We start from the raw sequence: 21,444 nt of genomic DNA, 5'->3' as shown, positions 1-21,444 counted from the left end.
AGGAAACCGGATGAAGGTAAACCAGCTCCTTGTTCAGAAGAATAGTTGGTAAACAGGAGCCAAAGTGGCACAGCTTCAATGGAGGAGGAAGGCTGCAGTTCATTGCACGTGGAGAGAAGCCTGGTATCTAAGTGCTCTGAGAGTTTTGGTGGTGATGTGCATAGAAGGCCAATTTGCAAGCATGGATGGAGGAATTGGAAGCGGAGGTATCTTCAGTAATCTTGATCAAGGCTTTATAGCCCTTGCAGTAACTATAGACCTGTCAGCAGCTTTTGAAGCTGCTATTCACACGCTTCTTCTCCAATAGCTGCTTTCTATAGCGGTGACTGGTTTACTTCATTTCTCCAAAACCGCACCTTCTGGGTTGCATTATCAGATACAGTCAGAGACTTATGCCTTATCAAGTGAAGTCCTGCAAGGGTCTATACTTTCCTCTATCCTTTTCATTCTCTTCTTGAGTCCTCTTGCTACACTAATCCAATCATCTGGCATAAGTGTGTATTTCTGTGCAGATGATATTTCTTGATTCATTATACATTGTGAAGAAACAGTGTATTTTAAGCCTGTAAAATGTATTGGATATTTTCCTGCATTATGTTCTGAAATGTATTTCTCCTATTTGGCCAGCAGGTGGTGTTTCTTTGCTCTAAAGCTGTTACAGAGAACTGAGTGTTTTTTCTTTAGTTTGACACAAACAGAAAGCAAGAAGCAATATATATTTGAAATCTTATTGACTTGGCTCTGATTGGTCCAGGAGCTCATCTCATTTGGACTTTACTGGTTTTGAGTTCAGTCTTAGCCTGGGAGAAAAGAGAGACAGATCTCTTTGCTGAGGTTCAGTAAACAAACAGTTATATATCCTGATCATCCCAGGTACTTTTCAGAAAAGTAAGCAAATATTTAGTTAGTGTTATAATTGATCCATATTGCAGTTACCTCTTATTGTTTGCTAATTGCACTATTTTGTTCCACTGTTCAATTTTGAAAAGGCAATAAACAATATTTAGTTCAGGGTTTCCCAAACTTTTTCGGTTCACGGCACCCCTCCCTGGCCACATCGGTCTCCATGGAAACCCCCCTCCCCCAGCCACATGGGTCTCTGCACCCTCCCGGCCATATAGGTCTCCCTTTCCCTGCATCCCCACACCTCTACCTCCCTGCAGCCCCCTCCTCTCACACTAACACACTTCTGCCTCCCTGTAGCCCCCTCTTCTCACACCGGTACACCTCTGCCTTCCCGAAATCCAGCATCACTTGCTACCTTCTTTCCTGCAGGTCCAGGATTGCTGCCGCTTCCTTCTCCTTCGCCCGCCGCCACTGCAGTGCTTGCAGCTTATATTTTCAGGATGTTTGCAATTCACACAGGCACTCCAGGGCCTTCTCAGTCTGCCGCGTCCGGCCCTCTCTGGTGCAACTTCCTGTTGCGAGGGCCAGACATGGCAGAGGGAAGTCTTCACAATGCCTGTGTGAATCACGGATGGCCTGAAAATGTAAGCTGCAAGCACTGCAGTGGTGGCAGGGGAAGAAGCAGGAAGCAACAGATGCCAGACTTGCAGGAGGGGAAAGTAGGGAGTGATGCGCCGTGGCACCCCTGAGAATTCACTGCAGCGCATAGTTTGGGAACCACTGATTTAGTTTGCTTCTCTGTCTGGACTGATATAGAATCCTGGTGGTTTGTGTGTTGGGTCTGTGAGTGCTTTGTGGGAACTGTGGGACCACTTGGAGTGTGGCTCCAGTAACCTAGAAATCACTGGGGATAATTTGAGAGTGGGAGACTCGCCCAGAGGCAATTGTGACCCAGTTGGTGGGAGGAAGTTGCTAGTGTAGAGCACAAGCAGCAGGTGCAGGTGGACCCAAGCTGTGCTGGGGATAGAACCTCTAAGTGACCGCGGGCTAACCCCAAGCGGGTGGCTAGGTGTTTCGTGACATACATTAACTAATAACCTTGTTATTTTGCCACTTCAATCTTGTCTAGATAAGGCTGTGATCTGGCTGAAAGAACATCACTTGGTTCTCAACCCTAAAAAAAAACCCAGCCTGTTGGATAACTGGTTATTTTAGTACTCCTTCCCTGACCCCCATTTTATTAAGGCAACCTGTGCAACCAGTTGACCAATTAAGTATATGGGTGTTATTTTGGATATAATGTTTTGGCACAAATATCAGTTCTGAAATATGGCTTCTATGCACTCCATAAAATCAGATCAGTCTGCAGCTATATTGACTCTTCTTCTTTACAATCTCTTTTTCATGTGTTTATTGATTCTATGCTCAATTACTACAATGCAGTATATGCAGGCATCCCTAAATTTTGAGCTCAAAATACTCCAAACACTTCAGAATACAGCTACACCCATGTTATTTGGTGTGAAGAGAAGATGAATTAAACATCCTTAAATGTTTAGGTCTTTTTACCACCTCTACAAATCTTCATATATCAGTTACCCACAATTTGCAGAGATAAAAGACCAAGGCTGCACGTCTATGAGAGAGTATTTTTATTCACTTACCAAGTATATTGATACAATTAATATTTTCTCATGGGAGGATAAAACTACTGCATAAATTTGCTGGCTGTATCTTATCACTCCAACATACTGGACTAAAACAGCTATTTTTATACACTTGTGTTTAACAATGATTTACAATGCTTCAACAAGTTATCTTACCCAGGATCATCCTGCCTTCTTTCAAAGTCATATGGTTTTTCTCATCTGCTAAACCACATTCCCATATTTGTTTAGGCTTCCTCCTTTCCCAGGCCTGTTTTGCCCGTAAGGATATCAGTTCACATCATAAGTTCCTGGGCCTCACGATTTATGGCGTTTGCCCTTTGACTCTACTCCAGGGTGCATAACTGTGTTTATTATCTACAAAGAGACCACATTTCCCCTCTACTTCGGAAATTACATTGGCTTCCTGTAGAACAAAGGATTAAATATAAAAGTCTCACATTGGCACATAAAGCTCTTCATGCCAGTATTCCTGAGTATCTTGCTTGCTAGACTAACAATTTCTTACTCTCCAGTTCGACTCCATAATTCAATAAACGATCACAGGTTTGTTCTCCCAAAACCATCCCAGGCTTACTATGAGTCTACAAGGAAGAGCTTTTAGCCCCATTTCTATGGAACAACTTCCGCTTACCCTTAGATCTGAGACCTCTTTTAATAATTTTAAAATAGGCTTGAAAAGTCACCTTTTCTGTGACATTAAATTAATTTAATAGACTAAACATTTCTTTTCTAGCTGCTCAGGGGAACTATCTGTAGTCAATGACATGATTCCCATTGATATGATTTTTGATGTTTCTCCTTTGCTGACCCCTCCCCACCCTACTCCTCTCCCTACTCTTCACTGTATCTAGTATGTTTGGTTTATGATTGATTCTTTACCATATCTTTATGTAGTTCCTTACTACTGTAACTTTCATTTGTAAGTCTCTTTGATTTACTTTGTAAAAAAAGGTGGTCTAAGCAAATTCAAATAAACATAAATAAACATAAAGAGCCAGATTGAAGATGCATTGCAGGAACTCAGGCAAACTTAGCTGCCTATAACACTGCTTAGTAAACAGGACCCTAAATGAGCTTTCAGTTGTTGGACTGGAAATTAACCTTAATGAAGATGACGAAGAATCCTAAAGCATGGGGCCAGCCATGCTAAAAATGGTAACACAATATTCTTGAACTCTAACTTAATGGAATGAGGTACATCTAAGGGACTTTTATCAGCAGAGTGAAGGGATCTAGATGGATGATAGATTCTCAAAGAGGTTGTGATGGCCAAAATAGCCTCATGATACAATGCTTTATGAATCAAAAATAAAATTTTGAAACAAATACAGCATAGTAAAAGCAGCCAGTGTAATTTGAACAAAACAGGAGTGTTCATAATGAGTTATTCCAAATATTAATTGGGTTGCAGCATTCTGTACTAACTGTAAAGTACAAAGATGAGCAAAGGTAAATACAAATAAAGTGCATTTGCAATAATCCAGATGCGGTATGATCAAATCAAATTACTATCCTAAGGGGCCCTTTTACTAAAGGGTTGCCGTGTGGCAGAGGTGTAGCCACTCAGCATTTTGGATGGGCCCTTCCACAACCCCCCCCCCCCCCCCCCAAAAAAAAAAATGTTCCTGGAGATATTTATAAAATACAGATATTTTTCACCTACCCTACACCCCCCCCCACCGCGGCATCATCCCAGCATCTGCACTCCCGTCTCTGAACCCTGTCCTTCCCTGGTGTATCGTACAGGTGTCTTCTGCACCAACAGTAATTCATTCTCGCTGCTTGTGCTGGCCCTGCAGGCTTCTATCTGCTGTGCCCCGCCGGACAGGAAACAGGCAATGATATCAGTGAGGGCGGGATGCGGCAGATGGAAGCCTGCCAGGCTAGCGCAAGCATCGAGAATGAATCGCAGGTGCCGAGGATGCCTGTACAGTACACCGGGGAAGGACAGCTTTCAGAGACAGGTGCGCAAATGCCGGGACTCCATAGAGGAAAGAGGGGAGAGAGCAATGTGATGCCACCACTGGGTGGGCCCGAGCCACAAATCCACCCAAGCCCACCTGTAGCTACATCATTGCCACGTGGCAACCTGCCGGCACATTGCAGGTGCCGGCAGTAGTGCCGTTCCCAAAATGCACCATTTCCGGCGCTAGCAGAAATACTGAAAAAATATTTCCACAGGGGTTACCCAGCGGTAATCAGGAAGTGTCAAGAGCTGCCCGGTTACCTCCAAGGTTAGAGTGGGAGTCCAATGGGTGGCGGCAAGTGCAAACTTACCGCACGGCCATTTCATTTTTGATTATTTTCACCTGCTGCGGTAAAAGGGGCCAAGGCACGCAGGAAAAACAGCTGCCACCGCTAGCACAGGACCCCTTTTACTGCAGCTTAGTAAAAGGGCCCCAAAAGTTTTAAGGGAACAGAAAATCATATAAGTGACAGACGAGTTTAAGGTTATAAAATCTAATGTGTATTGTAGTTTTTAAGTGAGGATGAAAAGACAAGTCTAGCCAAATCCCTAAATGCTGCATGTCTTTCATATTGGGAATATTAATTCCATCAATCAAACAAACCACTCAGACCAAGGCTGTGCGGCATATCTAGATAGAAACAAAACTCAAGTCTTACTCATATTTAAGCAAAAGCAATTAGCAGATATCCATGCCTTAATGGCTCTTAAACACAGGCATAGATAATCAACAAATGCAGTTATAGATGAATTAGGAGAAAAACTTGCATTACCATCCACATATAACCAATACTAGACACCTACACAAGAAAGTAAATTAAAAACAGGTACAATGTAGATGTTAAATAGCATTGTAGACAAGGCAGAACCCTGTGGAACCCCAGAGGAAATGTTCATCCATGTTGAATAATTAGTGGTGGTCTACTCGAAATTGATGATGGCTCAAGTAAGACTTAAACTGTTCAAAAACATGTCTGTGTTGGCTTTGTTTCTCTGTGTTTAGGAGAGCATAGAGAGGGAGGAGCAATTCACTGATATGTTTGTGTATCAAAGTTTATAAATGCTGCAGAAGCTGGAACTGCTTCTCTTATAGAAATACATTGGTCTATTTGGGAGCATTGTTTTTCTCTAACCTTTAGTGCATTGTAGCCCATTTTGAAACTTGGTCTTCACAGTTTTTCCCCTCATGCCAAAGTTGTTCCCACTTTGTCATGACTCTTGGAGCTTGGTAATTAGAAGCCCCAATATCATGGAGTATAACCCTGGCACAGCAATCACCTGAAGTCTCTATTATTTTATGAAGTCTCTTTTATTGGATAAATCACAGATAATTTACTCACAGATAGATGTTCAGGATACAGAGACTTCTTAATCTGTGGGAGGCGGAGATCTGAAGAGAGGTAGTTGTATTGCAGGGGGAGGGGAAGGTAGTTGAACAGGTAGAAATAGTCCAAAGCTGGGTGACTGGAATGTGCGATATCTCATTTCGAAGGATTTGCCCCCAGATGGACATTCTCATCAAACTCTTATGAATAATTTCTTTTCAACATCCTATGGGAGATATTAAGAGATTTTTTTAAACTTGTGTATTTTTGTTTTGTTCCAACTGCAGTCTGTAAACATATAGCTTTAATTACATTGTACAAATATATCATAGAACCCTATAGGGAACTGTTAACTAATCTTTTTGCTAAAGCAACAAAACTACTGCAATTACTACTACTGATCACTTGTATAGCGCTACTAGATGTATGCAGCTCTGTACTTTAAACATAAGAGACAGTGCCTGCTCAATAGAGCTTACAATCTAGGCAAAACAATCTGTAATCCTCTAAGAGTAAAGGGTAATTTAAACTTTAAATCATTTTCAAAGAATGGATTTGTTTCAATGATAAAATAGAGAAAATACATCATAAATTCTGGAAGTGGTTCTCAAGGCTGAAATGACCACTTTCATTTAACATATGTATGCCTTATTGCTGTGTAGAAGCCATTGAGGAAATCCCTAATTTATTGTATATAAGTATATATTCTCATTGTAAAATGTGTAATACTTGTATATATTTTTGGCCCAACCTAAATCCCCCCCCCCCCCCCCCCCGCGGTAATACCAACACAGCCCATTCATTGGCACTGGCAGCCGCTAGCACACCTTTATAAAGGGGGGGGGGAGGGTAAGTCCACTCTGTGCCATCTCCACATGTAAATAGCGGCTTTCTAAAATTGCCATTTACCTGTGTAGCTAATCTACATGTGTAAATAATGTTATTTACATGTGGAGAAGCTTGACTTCCTGTTTCTAACAGCACATAAATAAATTTCAGGACTTATTCATGAATTGTGGGAACAACTGTGTAATAATTCTGAAATATATGCAATGGTAAACATGTCTGTTTTCTATTAAACAGTGCAACAGTTATTTTAGGATACCTGCCTCAAGAACTTCTAGGAACTTCCTGTTATGAATACTTCCATCATGATGATTACACTCATTTAACTGATCAGCATAAAGCTGGTATGGAATTTCTGCTCTGAAATTATTTCTGTATACAAATGTTTTCCCCTACTTATTAGGTATGTATGTGGATGCTTCTAGCCCATTGCCATTCCACGTTCAAACTGATGGCGCTAATCCCTGGCAGTTTTCATGGTACTACTTCTAGAGTTCAAGCTGCATCTTATTTGGCTTCTTCACTCCTAGCTGAAGTACTGCAAATCTCTTGCTAAGGATAAGAATCACCTATTTTGTCAGGCCTAATTTATTAAACAAACCTATGCTTAAATAAAAGTTTCCTTCTTAGCATAGTTTTCAATTTAATTTTTCTATTAAGTAGGAGAGTCGACAGTTTGAAAATTGTGTGCCATGTTAACATTCTTACCCCCTTGTTTACTAAGCTGAGCTAGCAGCTGGTGGTGCGCTAATGCCGACACAGCCCATTCGCTTTGAATGAGTTGTGTCGGTGTTGCCGAGTGGCGGGGAGGTTGGTGAACACATTCTTGCTACTCTATTACAAAAAGTACTAAATATATCAAAAATTCTGGTAATTTTAAATCTATTGTATTTTTTCTATTCACTTGTAATATTGTATCACGAGATAACAATCTTTTTTATTTCTCTAGTTCTACAGAGTAAAGACAAAATTATGACAAATTCCTACAAATTTAAAGCAAAAGATGGATCTTTCATAACTTTAAAAAGTCAGTGGTTTAGTTTCATAAACCCATGGACCAAAGAATTAGAGTACATTGTATCAGTCAACACTGTAGTTGCGTAAGTTATCTATTGTTTCAATCTGCCTTCTAATTTTATTTGATGATAATAGAGTAGTAATTCAATAAGAACAAATTTGATCAATAATATAAAAAAAATCTTTAATTTTTTTTCAAAGTAAATGTTGTAATGGTATCTAATGTCAGCTCAGACTTCTAATGCACAGTTAAATGGCATCACACAGCTGGTGTTTAATAATATAAAGAAAGACCTGGGTAAATAACTTTATATGTACTGGAAAGAAAACATGACTTTCCACATTTGACAAGTTGATATTGCAAGCAAAAAGTGATCCCTGTTAATATCCTATGATATCTCTTTCTCTTCCTTTTGGTACTAGGCATAGGTCTTTTGCAGGTTGAACAGTAGTTTGCTTTTCATTTGTTTTTCAGAGTAGGCCTAGGCCACATAGCATCTCTGAATCTTCAAATTCTCCTTCTTTTCAGGGAAGAAAAAGCCAAAACTAACATATACTTAATAATATTATTTTTTTAATTGTTTTTACTTTCAGAGGACATAGTGAATGCAAGGAAGATGCATTACTTGCTTGTGGGTCCCAGTCATCAGAAGGTAAATATAGATAATATATTTATATTTATAATGGGGGCTTCCCAAAAATTAAACGCTTAGAATGCTTTTGAGTCATATTCCTTCTAAATGTGTTTTTCCATACATGAGTATTCTTTTCTTGTTATGGGTAAAACCAGAGAGAGGTAGCCTGTCCACTAGATGGACTAATTATCCACCTAGGATAGCACAATTTATGGGTCAACTTGGATGTGGCAGTCAAGGTGTCTATAAAACATTTGTCATGGCTGGCTCAGGTCCTTGACCATCTGTGAATGCTCAAGTCCTGCTCTTTCCTAAACAGAGGGTGTGAGACCCAGCAGGCCTTGAGCATGATGAATCTTATGAAGACAGAAGACATAATGACTGCTGCATCAGCACTGGTGCCACCCTGAGATGATAGGGAAGGGAGGTAAACCTTTGAACACCTCAGGAAGGGAGAGGAGTGCTGAACACCTCAGGGGGTAGGAGGGAGAGGCAAGGAAGGGGAGATATGCTGGACATCTCAGGTGGAAAGGTGGGGGTGATGCTGAACATGTGTGTGTGTGGGGGGTGGGGAGGGGTTATGGCTGAAGGATCACTGATGGTATCCAGTACTGTTGGGCTGGCCTTGGATTGGGGTCATCAAAGTGAGAGCAACCAGCTGAGATGTTAGTGTTCCTAATCAAGGGGCTCTTATGTTAAGCTGCGATAAAAAGAGCCCTCTGTTAGTGGCAGGGGCCATGTGCTAAGACCCTTTTTACTGCAGTGGGTAAAAAGGTCGAAAAAATACATGGCCTTGTGGGGACGTCACCCATTCAGGTGGCAGTAAGGGCTCCCGCGCTAACCCGGTGGTAACCGGGTAGCATGCGGCGCTGCCTGATTACCACTGGGTAACCCCCTGTGGAAATATTTTTTGAATATCTCTCTTAGTGTGGGAAATGCCGCATGCTGGGCCAACAGTAGCTCCAGATTTGAGCACGGTAAGCCCATGGTGGGCTTACTGCTGCTTAGTAAAAGGGTCCCCAAGAGATAGGGCACTAGTACCCCTTTAAATGGCAGGATCCTTCTGGAGTTCCTCTGTAGCCATTGGAGTGCAGCTATGTTACTGGAGGGGTTGGGGGAGGGAATGACTCAGGAAGGCCACATCATTCAAGCAGGCTCAGTCCCTTCTTCTTACAGTGCCTGCTGGACTGCTTGACCAGGCAACGAGCCAGAGTAGAACTTATCTATCTTTAATTAAGATGGAAATACATGTTCACTTTTTAATTCAGAATCAATATACTTTACAGTAGATTCTGATAATTGGTATAAATCAACTTTAGTGATCAGACCTCTCTTTCATTACTTTAACCCCCACTTTCCCAGTCTATAGAGCTTATAAAAAGCTTTTATTTAATAACAAATGTTAATTTTCAGGCTGATGAAAGTTGGGTTGTCATTCTTTTCTCTTCATGTTCCACTTCTGAAGTGTCATGAAAATATTCTAACGATATACAAGCCTGCGTAACTTAAGTTTCTAATATCATTGTTTTAGATACTTCTCAAAGATCTTTTCTTAGTGCTCCTGGAATGTCTAGTGGAACAGTTCTTGGTGCTGGAAGCATTGGAACAAAGATTGCAAATGAAATTCAAGATTTACCAAGGTAACAATTTGACTGCTCTTGATTTTAACACCTAGTCCAAAAATAATGTATTCTGAATTGGTTAAATTTTTTTTAATGTGGTATGTGATGAAAATCATAATCCTTTATTTGATGAAAAATAAAATTGTTCTTGTTTCTTATTTAAAATGGAAATAACTTTTATTTGGGTTCAACAAATAATGAACAGCAGTGCAGTAGCAAGGCTGGCTGACACCCGGGGCGGGTAGCCGCTGCGCACCCCCCCCCCCCGGGTGCAGTGCAGCACGGCACGCACCCCCCCTCCGCGGCGCATTCTTACTTGCAGGGGACGGGTGGGAGGGCTGATCTGCCCCGAGTGCACGTCGCTCAGAACTGGGTCGGCTCCGCTGGTTCCCTGCTCTCTCTGCCCCGGAACAGGAAGTAACCTGTTCCGGGGTATAGAGAGCAGGAAACCAGCGGGGCTGGACCCCCCCCCCCCCCCCCCCCCCCCAGCGTGTGCACCCGGGACGGACCGCCCCTCCCCCCCTTCCTATGCCACTGATGAACAGGCTGTTCACAATTCGGTATCCTTGCTCATTTTTTGTCTATGATACTTTTTTTTTACTATTATATTTTTTAACACAAATTTCTATTTTTATGTGTTTTACAACATAATGATTGTGTCGCATTGTGAATCATTAACAATATTTTTTATGTTTAATACCAGCTCATTGATCTTATGAAATAGTGCAGTTTGCCTTAATCTTCTTTAATGAAGTGGAATTGTGTAATCTGTTAACTCTAAAATTGAAGTACATCAAGGTTGCTCACTTTAATAAATGGACAGGATATTCAGCCACATAGGTGAGTGACCTCATCTGGTGGTGCTGCTGCAGACCAGACTTCCAGATTTGCTGCCATCACACAGGGCCCCCCCTCCACAGTCCCTATATCAGTCTAAAGCTAATTCCAGAGAAGAGGTGGAAGGTTATACATGGCTGACAACCCCTTCCACAGATAAGAGTTGTTACAAGTAAGCAGCTTTGGGGTTGATATTCAAACATTTATCCAGCTAACTTTGGTAGTTAACAGGATAAATTGTGTTTTTCAAAAGCTGTAGCCCTCAGATGAGTATAATGGAACTAGGGTGTGGCTTAACCATCTAGTTCTGATATGTAAGTTAACCAGATAAGTATTCAGTTAAATTTGGTCAAGTGGTTTCAAAAGCCCTCACTTAACTGATAACCAAATATAATATGGCTATCTTTAACTGGATATACTGCCACTACATTTTTACTTCTGTTTTCTCCGTAGACAAGCAGGATGAATTAGCCAAGCAACTGGTAATCCCTAAATAAAAGTTGCATTCCAATAAAAGAGGATGTTGCAACAACAACAGATTGCTATGGGCAAAGAACATGTGGTTTGCTCTTGTTTTTGTTTTTTGCTTATTTATACAGAAACAATTGAAATAATATAATGGAGGAATGAGTAGAATTCTATTGTTCAGAGACACCCTGTCGGATAGTGTCCAAAACAGTATGTCACAAATGTCTTCCTAAAGTATACCTAGCTGACTGGGTTTTTAGGATTGCCACAATGAATATACGTAAAATGCATTTGCATGCAGTGGATCTCCAGTATATGCAAATGTATCTCATGCATATTCTCTATGGTAATCAATAAAACCTGACTGGCTAGGCGTGCGCCTGAAACAGGGTTGAGAATAACTGGTCTAAACAATAGTGGGACATAAGTATGTGAAAAGAATTGCTTATTGCAGCCTTGGAGAGCACATCAATAGATCTCAGTTTTAGAGGAGTTACTGATGCAGCAATGGCTCTGACTCAGTGGACCTTGATGTCTTATCAAACCTCTTTGGGCAGAACAAAATTAGATGCAACCTGCTATCTAGTTAGAAATATGGGCTTTTGTCTGTTCCAGTAGCTCTCTTAAAATCTAGATTGTGCATGGAAAGAATATTGGTAGGACAGTTTACTGGTTAAGGTAGAAATCTGATGCTGTTCCTTGGGTAGGAACTTGGGATGTGTTTGCATCACCAGCCTAATATGATGAAATAGGATGGATAAAACCATAAGATGTGTAGTACATGGTCTGATCCAGGCTGCTAGCACAGATATTTGAAAAGTAGATGGAACAGTTTTTAAAACTAAAAACCCAGAGGAAAGACAAGTTTCTCAGGAGTGTGGGAGTCAGAATAAGATATCTTTTAAAAATCCTATCAAAGTGGGAAGTAAGGCATCCTGATAGAGAGGTTCCAATAAAGGCAAAAGTTAACCAGGTGTCTTTAAGGAAAGAACAGATAGCTGACAGGGATAATTTGTAATCTTTAATTTGCTAAACAGACTACAGATACAAACAAAAAAACACATTTAAAATGTCTGTATACAAATGCTACAAGCTTAAAACATATAAGATGGGAGCGTTATAGTAGTAAGAGGGGACTTCATCAAGGTGCAATAAAAGCTCACCCTGTATCATACCTTGATGCCCCGCAGGATTCAGCAACCTGCATGATCCCAGGGCAAGGGATTAATGCTGCTTGTGAGCAGTTATTCCCGCAGCCTGGGAGCATTGGGCTGCAAAGCCACGGCCTGATGCTCCTGGGCCTGCATATCTGGTTCCCCCTAGGCTTCCAGGTCCCCACTGACTTAAGCCCCTGCCCTGGCACAAGTCCTGCTCCCCCCCCCATCAGGGTTGCTGAGAGACTGAACTGGGCCCGGGGCAGGGCCACCGCCCCTTTCAAGATCATTGCTCCCGCCCACCGCTACTGTAAATACCTTGGCTGGTGGGGATGCTAAGGCCCCGCCAACAAAATAAAGTTTCCTCCAGAGCTGCTCTTCTTCACTCTGCCGCATAGCCTGCCCCTGCGGCTGCTTTTTCTCTCATGTTGCACATGCTCGGTTTTAAAACTGAGCATGTGCGGCTTGAGGGAAAAAGCATTCGCTTGGCAGGAAGTGCTGCAGTGTGAAGAAGAGCAGCGCTGGAGGACGATCTCTTCTGCTGGTGGGACCTTTGCCAGCCTGCTGTGTTTGCTCCTCCGGGTCCTCCCCAGCCTCCAAGGGGGGGCCCAGCACTGGAGTTTTCTCTCTCCTGCTCCTGTCAGAACGCGATCGCCCGGGTCTTGTCAGGAGCAGGAGAGAGAGACCCTGGGCCCGGGGAATTTTGCCCTCCTGCCTCCCCCCCCAGTGGCCCTGCCTCCCATAGAGGCTACCTTTAAAATCACTGGTGGTCTGTGGGAAGGATCTTGGGGATCCAGAGGGGGTCTTCAGGCAGGAGCAGTGCCCAGTTGCTCCTGGTCAGTCCATATACTGGTGTTGCAGGAATTGATGCATGAATTTATGATACTTCAGGAGTCAGACAGCACACCAGAATGAGAGAGAAATCTTCTTTATTTGCCAGCAAACAAAGTAGAACATCAGCATTAAGTCTCTTCTTCTCTTTCTCAGCTCTCTTTGTCTCTCTCCCAGCTCTCTGTGTCTCTCTCTCAGCTCTCTGTGTCTTTGTGGCTTCTGTCTCAGCTGCTTCTCTTCTTATGCTGTCTTCTCCTTCTTCTGTCTGTTCCTTCTGTCCTTCTTTTTCTTCTGAGCTCCTTCTGACGTAAACTGCTTCTTCTCCCACTTAAATACAGTTCTATCTAGCCTAGCCTAGCCCCCTTACTCTCCAATTGGTTAAGGAATAGATTGATTACCTTGCCTCAACCAATCAGCTCTATACAAATATCAGTTACATAGGTTCCAGACATCCTAAACTGACCTATGACCTGGGGCCCCTTACACCAGACATTTGGGCTCCAGAACTCCTACATGTTATTATGATTGATTTCTCATCTATAGCTTAACCTGGGTTCACTTAGAGGATAATGGATATTCTTACATTTATTATTCTCATATTCCTAGTACTAACTGCTAACTAAACTCTGGCATTCATTAAAGAGGTCAAGGGCCAGTCTTACTTAATGGCATACATATCAGTTATTACTTTCAAGACCATTCCTACATTTTACCTATAATTAATCAAGGAGAAGAGAGCTGACTAGTCCTGACCTCTTTTCACCCTTCAGCTCCATACATCAAATCAGCCAGAACTATGGCTAAGTCAAACCATATGTTGATCTCTTCAACTACAGTTTTGCTTAGAAAGTCAGACAAAGAGTAATACAGAATTTAAAAAGGTTTCCTACATATTAACTACACAGAATACATATTCTAAAATAAGCATAATCAAATTCCCTATAAAACAAATCTAAACATCAGGAATATCTACATATTAAGCACTTCTAAATAGTATTTCAGCCTATTCCTTAAACTACAATATGTCATATGTCTGGCTCATGCCTGCTTGCAAAACTATTCAATATGCCTAATAGTATACAAATGTTGAGCTAGCCTTCATCATTCACAAGGGACAGAGTTTCATTTCTCACTGACCTTTCTAACCTTTGGCTTAGCCAAGCTAGACTCTAATAATCTGAACCATCTGGCATTCCTTCACTTTACTTGCAAGGTAAAAAATTGAACTTTTTAAACACCAGACTTTTAATATCATTTCTTTGTCCACTGCCTCATTCCCCCCTTTGAGACTAAAATCAGCTTATGCAGAGATAAGTCTCACTACTCAAACTCTGGAGATTATAGTGGTCCTAACTAGGAATAGACTTATGAACCACCATTACCCTACTTGTTAAGGTCCGACGGCATACTGCCGAAGCACATGAGGCCAGGAAACAAAACAACAACCCTGCTAAAACTAAGACTATTAGGGAAATGAACAAGGGACGTATCCAGGAGGTCAATGACCACCACCAGGAGGTAAGGTCTAATCCTCCTCGGTAATCCTCCACATTAAGGCTGGCCAACTGTAGGACTTTATCCATGGCATGCCTAACTACATGCGTCCTATTTATGACAATGGTACAGCACTCTGAAGAATTTAGCACTGTGCAGAGGCCACCCTGGGCTGCAAAGAGATAATCAAGACCCATACGGTTATACCGAGAAACTATACTTAATTCATTAATTTGATCCTGCAATGCATTGACTACCACATTCAGCTCATGAACTAAAACATGGAGTAGAGACTGAAGTCTCCGGGTAGCCATACCTAGTTCAGTAATACCCGCTACCGGGCCCCCAATTGGAATCCAGGCCGTAGCAGAAAGGGCTACAAGTCTCTTTTTAGTCAGAGGATAAGTAGAGTTAATATACTGGAGGGCTAATTCAATCGCCTCATCCTCTGTGGCAACGGAGGAGGGTAAGGACAAGGCCTCTCGCTTAGAGCGGTGCGGGGATGGTGGTTTGAGAAGAGGAATAACTTTAGGAAAATAATTCAAGGTTACCATTACACAAAAATCATATGTGGGGGGAAGAATCATGTGGAGGACATTATCACAGAGCCAGTAATGACCAAGGAGAGGGCGACGAAAGTTCCCAATAAATGTAGGCACAGGATGGAGATTAGGATGCCCATAATGCGAGCCCCTATCCCAGGGGGAACGAAGAAGAAATGGAGACTTTGTACACCATAGGTGCCAATCCCCAATTGTAACAGACCGCTCATATGATGCAACCCCTTCATACCCCGGGGACTTATGAAAGTAGAAAATAGGATGGGACACTATAGTCTTCTCAGTAGTATAGTTAGGAGCCAGATAATCACCTTGGTCATAATCTGCAGGTATGGTAGTAGGGCACATAGGAGTACCTGGAGAAACTACCCACACAGGTTCCTCCTTCTCTGGGAGAACATTAGTATAGTTACAGGGAATGGGAAGAACAGTTGAGATGTCTCTTGTTAAACAAAACACTCCAGAAGCTGGATAGGGAGACGTAAAAACTGGCCTTAGAGAAGAATCAGGAGGGGAAGTAGCATTATAAAAGGACCATCAAGTATAATCCTGGCTCCAAGGACCTGAACTCGAAAAGTAGGGAGGTATAAGAGCTGGGAGCTGCACAGGGACAGGAACAGCTGGGACATCTGTAGTATAAGGAGAAAATCGGGAACACACAATACAAGGGGAAGTAATCTTTGCCTGGCTAATTAGTTCCTGGACAGAGTGTAACCAAAGGTTGGAGCGAGTTGGGGTTTTAGGAACAAGGAGGCAAGGAGTAGAAAACAACAAAAGCATCCAAACTACTAACATTTTCTTTCTTCCTAATCTAAAACAAATACAGCAAACTAATTAAGCAATAATATTTCAACAGTCTGTGCTAATCACAGATTACTCTCATATAATGTTCTCAGTCTTTGAGTTCTTATACCAGTTGGGATAGACCCTCAACTGACAAGGATCAAGCTCTCAAATTCCAAGAAATCCAGAATCTGGGCAAGAAAGAGTCTCAGTGTGAAGCCGAAGTTCAGCAGCTCCTGCAGTATGCAGTTGACCCTTCTTTTCAGCTAGTAGATTCTTTGGTTCGGGTCAAGCGCAACTTCAATGGCTCCGCTGGATCACTTTCTGCTCTCCACGGTTTAGGCTCCGTCTGATCCGTGCTGGGCTCAGTCTGATCAGCAGACTTAATTCGAGACCAATGGACCCATGGAGTTATCCCTGCGACCTTCACAGCTGTAGGGGTAGAAAGCAAAACAGTAAAAGGTCCTTTCCATCGGGGCCCCAAAGGCTGGAGCCTCCAGTCTTTCACCCAAACTCTATCCCCTGGCAGGAAGGAATGTACCTGAGCCTGGAAGGGGACAGGGTTTATTTCTCTCACATAAGACTGAAGCTCAGAAATTATCTTGCCCAAGAGGGCTACCTGCTCCTGCACCTGGGCAGACCCTAAAATCCCTATGTCTCCCTTAATTCCCTGCAAAATGGCTGGGGGCTTCCCATACACAATTTCAAAGGGAGAGAGGGCTGTTCCTTTAGTTGGGGTGCATCGGAGGCGGAAGAGGGCTAGTGGCAGTGCCTGTGGCCATTTCAGTTGGGTTTCCTGACAAATCTTTGCTAGGCTATTTTTCAAGGTTCTGTTTGCCCGCTCAACCTGCCCTGAACTCTGGGGACGATAAGCACAATGCAATTTCCAGGTAATGCGCAATGCGCGGGACAGGGCCTGAAGTGTGGCTTCAACAAAGGCGGGACCATTATCTGAACCTATGGCAAGGGGCAATCCATACCTGGGGATGACATCCCTAAGGAGGGCTCGAGCTACTTCTGTGGCTTTCTCAGTAACTGTAGGATATGCTTCCACCCACCCAGAAAAGGTACAGACCATGACCAAGAGGTATCGGAGCCTACCGCTCCTGGGCATTTCTGTGAAGTCTATAACTAGAGACTCAAAGGGTGTTAGTCCTCTAGACTGAACTCCTGGTGGAATACGGGGTCCCTGACGAGCATTATTCTGGGCACAGAGAGTACATCGGGCAGAGGCAGTGGCAACCAGACTATCCAATCCTTCCAGCACCACTACTCGACTGAGTAGGCGGGCTAATGCTGTTTTCCCTAAGTGTGATAGGTCATGAGCTTGAGACACTACAGGCCAAGCTAGGTGGCGTGGCACCAGAACTCTAGTATCAGGGAGATGTAACCAGCCATCAGGTCTCCTTACTGCACCTTCCTCTTGAGCCCATTTCTCTTCCATTTGGGTATACATAGGCGTCCATTCTTGCAGTCGAATTTGGAACAGGGGAGTCACAGTACTTGCTGGGGGTCCTCGAGCAGCTTCCTTGGCCACCCGATCAGCATGGCGGTTCCCTCGGGCCACTGGAGTATCTACCCTTTGGTGTCCCCTGCAATGAATAACAGCTACCTTCTTAGGGGCCCACACAGCCTCTAGCAGCTGAAGTATTTCAGGTCCATACTTAACAGGTTGGCCTGCAGCATTTATGAGTCCCTTTTCCTTATACAAAGCTCCATGAGCGTGTAAAGTTGTGAAGGCATACTTGGAATCAGTATAAATGTTGGTTACCAGTCCTGCTGCTAGCTCCAGAGCTCGTATGAGGGCCACAAGTTCTGCTTTCTGGGCTGAAGTTCCTTGGGGCAGGGCTCTTGCTTCTATCACCTTGTCCTCTGTCACCACAGCATAGCCTGCCAATCGCTTGGAGTTCTCCACGTAACTGCTTCCATCTGTGAAATAAATTACATCTGGGTCCCTCCACATAACATCTTTAAGATCTGGTCGACTGGAGTACACTTCATCCATGGTTTGGATACAATCATGATCCGGTGGTCCCTCAGATGCTGGCAAAAGAGTGGCGGGATTGAATGTAGCCACTGTTTCCAGATGTATCCGTGGATTCTCACATAAGCTAGCTTGGTACTTAACCATGCGGTTATTTGTAAACCAGTGGTTGCCCTTATACTCCATGAGGGTAAGAACTGCGTGGGGGACTTTAACAACCAGTTCTTGCCCCAAGGTCAGCTTATCAGCTTCCTGGACCAGTAAGGCTGTTGCTGCAATGGCCCTCATGCAGGCTGGCCATCCTTTAGCCACTCCATCCAGCTGTTTAGACAGGTATGCAACAGGCCTCTGCCAGGATCCCATCATCTGGGTCAGCACACCCAGAGCAACCCCCTGTCGCTCATGGACATACAGTGAGAAAGGTTTCTCCACATCAGGAAGGCCTAACGCAGGGGCTTGGAGTAGGGCTTTCTTTATGGCAATGAAGGATTGTTGAGCTGTAGGTCCCCATTCAAACGGTTCCTTTTCACCCCCCTTTGTGGCTTGGTAAAGGGGTTTCGCCATCAGTGCAAAATTTGGAATCCAAATTTTGCAGAATCCGGCTGCTCCCAGAAATTCCCTAACTTCTCTTCTGGACTTGGGTTGAGGAATTGCAGCAACTGCTTGCTTCCTACTGACATCCAGTCTCCGACTTCCCTGGGAAATACAGAAGCCCAGATACTTCACTTCTGACTGACAAAGTTGGGCCTTTGAGCTTGAGACCTTATAGCCTGCATCCAAGAGTAGCTCCAGCAATTCTCTGGTAGCCTCAAAACACTCTTCCTGAGTCACTGCTGCAATCAGAAGGTCATCTACATACTGGAGTAAAACTCGCCTGGAAGGCTCAGATTTAAAAGTCTTAAGGTCTTGTCCTAGGGCAGTCCCAAAAATAGTGGGGGAATTCTTGAACCCCTGTGGCAGGCGGGTCCATGTATACTGAAGCTTCCTTCCTGTTACTGGGTTTTCCCATTGAAAGGCAAAAAGCAGTTGACTGGCGGGGGCCACCCGAATACAAAAGAAGGCATCTTTTAGGTCTAGTGTCGTGAAATGGGTAGCTCCAGAAGGTATCAATCCTAACAGGACATATGGATTAGGCACTACAGGGTGTAATGAGATAGTAGATTTGTTGACCACTCGTAAGTCTTGGACTGGCCGGTAGTCCTCAGTCCCTGGCTTCTGAACTGGCAATAGTGGCGTATTCCATGGAGACTGGCAAGGTCGAATAATTCCATGGGATAACAGACGATTCAGGTGTGCTTGGATCCCTTCCAGAGCCTTTCTGGGAATTGGGTATTGGCGAAGATGGATTGGCCGGGCATTTGGAAGTAAGTCTACATGGACAGGAGGAATATTTCGGGCCAACCCTGGGGGATTATCTTCTGCCCATACCCCTCTGACCTGAAAGCTATCTGCCAGGGGTAGGTCAACTTGGCCATGTGACTGATGCAGCCGCCATTCTTCTTCAAGAGGGCAGCAGAAACTCAATATACCCTTAGGGCTAGATATCGGGGGCCGAAAGGAGACCGAAGTCTGGCCATCAGAGTCAAAGGAAATTTGGGCCCTAAGCTTGGACAGCAGGTCTCGACCTAACAAAGGGATTGGACAGTCTGGCATATACAGGAATTCATGAGTGACTGTGTGTGAGCCTAATTGGCATCTACGGGTTGTCAGGAAGGGCCTCCGGTTCTGCACCCCCGTGGCTCCCACCACTCGGACAGTTTTTCCAGACACAGGCGCTACTCGCTCCGTCACAACAGAATGTTCAGCTCCTGTATCAATCATGAATGGAATTGAGTGGCTCCCTATAGTTAACTTGACCATAGGTTCCTGGGAGCCCAGTTTGTAGGAACCCGGTCTGTCCTATTCGTCCCATTCTGCCATCTCGGCTATCCCGATGATGTCAGATTCAGGAGGCTCATATCTTCCCTCTCGAACTCGGCCTCGGCTTCCTCGATCTCCTGGTCCCCTTCTCAGTCCCTGGCGCCTCTGGGGGCATTCATCTTTCCAGTGCCCTCTTTCCTTACAGTAGGCACACTGATCCCTCTCCAATCTTGGTCTGGGATTCTCCCCCCTTGGCCGGGATTGATTGAAGGAATCTCGGGGCCTGGCTGGTGGTCCGGGGTCCCACTTTGGCTTCCCATTAGCTAGAGGTCGACCTCGATTAAGGGTGGAATTAGTAATGGCTGCCGCTAAAAGGTCGGCCTTCTTCTGCATCTTCCGGTCAGCCTCTCGGCGCACCTCCTGATCTCTATTAATGAAAACCTTGGTTGCGATCTCAATTAGCTGGGTGGTATTCATCCCTGCGAATCCCTCTTGACGCTGCAACTTCTTCCGGATATCTGGCATACTCTGGGCCACCAATGCACTATTCACCATTCTCTGGTTTTCTAGTGCTTCAGGATCAAATGGGGTGTATGTTCTGTAGGCTTCAATTAGTCGCTCTAAAAAGGCCCCAGGGGATTCAGTTGCCCCTTGGAGAATTTCAGAGACCTTTGCCAGATTAATGGGCCTCTTTATGCCTTTCCTCATACCTTCCAGCAAGTCCCGGCAATAGCCAGACAACAGTTCATAGTGCTGCTCATTATTTGGATCCCAAACTGGAGCTGCGCGAGGAAACCGAGCTCTAACCCATCCCTCTGGGTCCTGTGTCCCCCCGGGGACACGCTCTCGCGTGATGGCCTCAGCTTTTTGCAAAATCTTCCGCCTCTCCTCAGTTGTGAAGAGGGTCAGGAGAAGTTGTTGACAATCAGTCCAGGTTGGGTTATGGGTGGCCATAATGCTAGCCACTAGGTCCACCACTGCCTGAGGCTTTTCAGTATAAGAGGGGTAATGCGTCTTCCAATTCAGGAGATCGGTGGTTGTGAAGGGTACATACTGGTAGGCCTGTGCCTGTATAACCTGACCCTGATTATTAGGATCCGGTCGAGTGGTAGTTACCTGACGGAGTGGCAGAACTCTCGAGGAGGTGGGAATGGAATCTGAGGTAGAGCTAGGAGCTACCCTCCTATCATGCTCAAAGGTGATTGCAGCAGGTCTAACCCATTCAGGGGAGGTAGGTTGAAACCCTGAGGGATGGGGAGGGGTACTCATAGACTGAGAGGTGGTCACAGGTGATTCAGTCCATTGAAAGGGATGCCGGGCCCCTGATGAGTGGGTAGGGGTATTAGAGGGAGAGGCTGGGCTGTCAGGAGTTGAGGAATCAGGGAGTGGAGCCCAAAGCGGGTCTTCGGAGGTTAACAGGGAAGGATGTGGCAGAGGAGGGTAGAGACTGGCTGAAAAGTCCAACCTAGGATGTGGTGGGGTTCGCACAGTGGGGGAGGAACTATCCGGAGAAGCCTGTACTGGAGAAGCTTGGGCTGGGCGGCGT

The 21,444-nt window shown here is 44.2% G+C and overlaps 1 protein-coding gene across 2 annotated transcripts in view; it reads left to right on the top strand.

Annotated features, from left to right (window-relative positions):
• Positions 1–21,444, top strand: part of ARNTL2 (aryl hydrocarbon receptor nuclear translocator like 2) — a 190,119-nt gene that overhangs the window by 135,435 nt on the left and 33,240 nt on the right. For both annotated transcript variants that reach the window (XM_030214205.1, XM_030214207.1), the window contains exons 9-12: positions 6,891–6,997; positions 7,603–7,753; positions 8,265–8,323; positions 9,837–9,945. In XM_030214205.1, coding sequence (XP_030070065.1) covers positions 6,891–6,997; positions 7,603–7,753; positions 8,265–8,323; positions 9,837–9,945 — 426 coding nt within the window. The remainder of the gene's footprint in view (positions 1–6,890; positions 6,998–7,602; positions 7,754–8,264; positions 8,324–9,836; positions 9,946–21,444) is intronic.

The sequence above is a fragment of the Microcaecilia unicolor genome, chromosome 9 (assembly GCF_901765095.1).
Source record: "Microcaecilia unicolor chromosome 9, aMicUni1.1, whole genome shotgun sequence".
Taxonomy (NCBI): Eukaryota; Metazoa; Chordata; class Amphibia; order Gymnophiona; family Siphonopidae; genus Microcaecilia; species Microcaecilia unicolor.
This window is presented reverse-complemented; position numbering and strand designations above follow the sequence as displayed.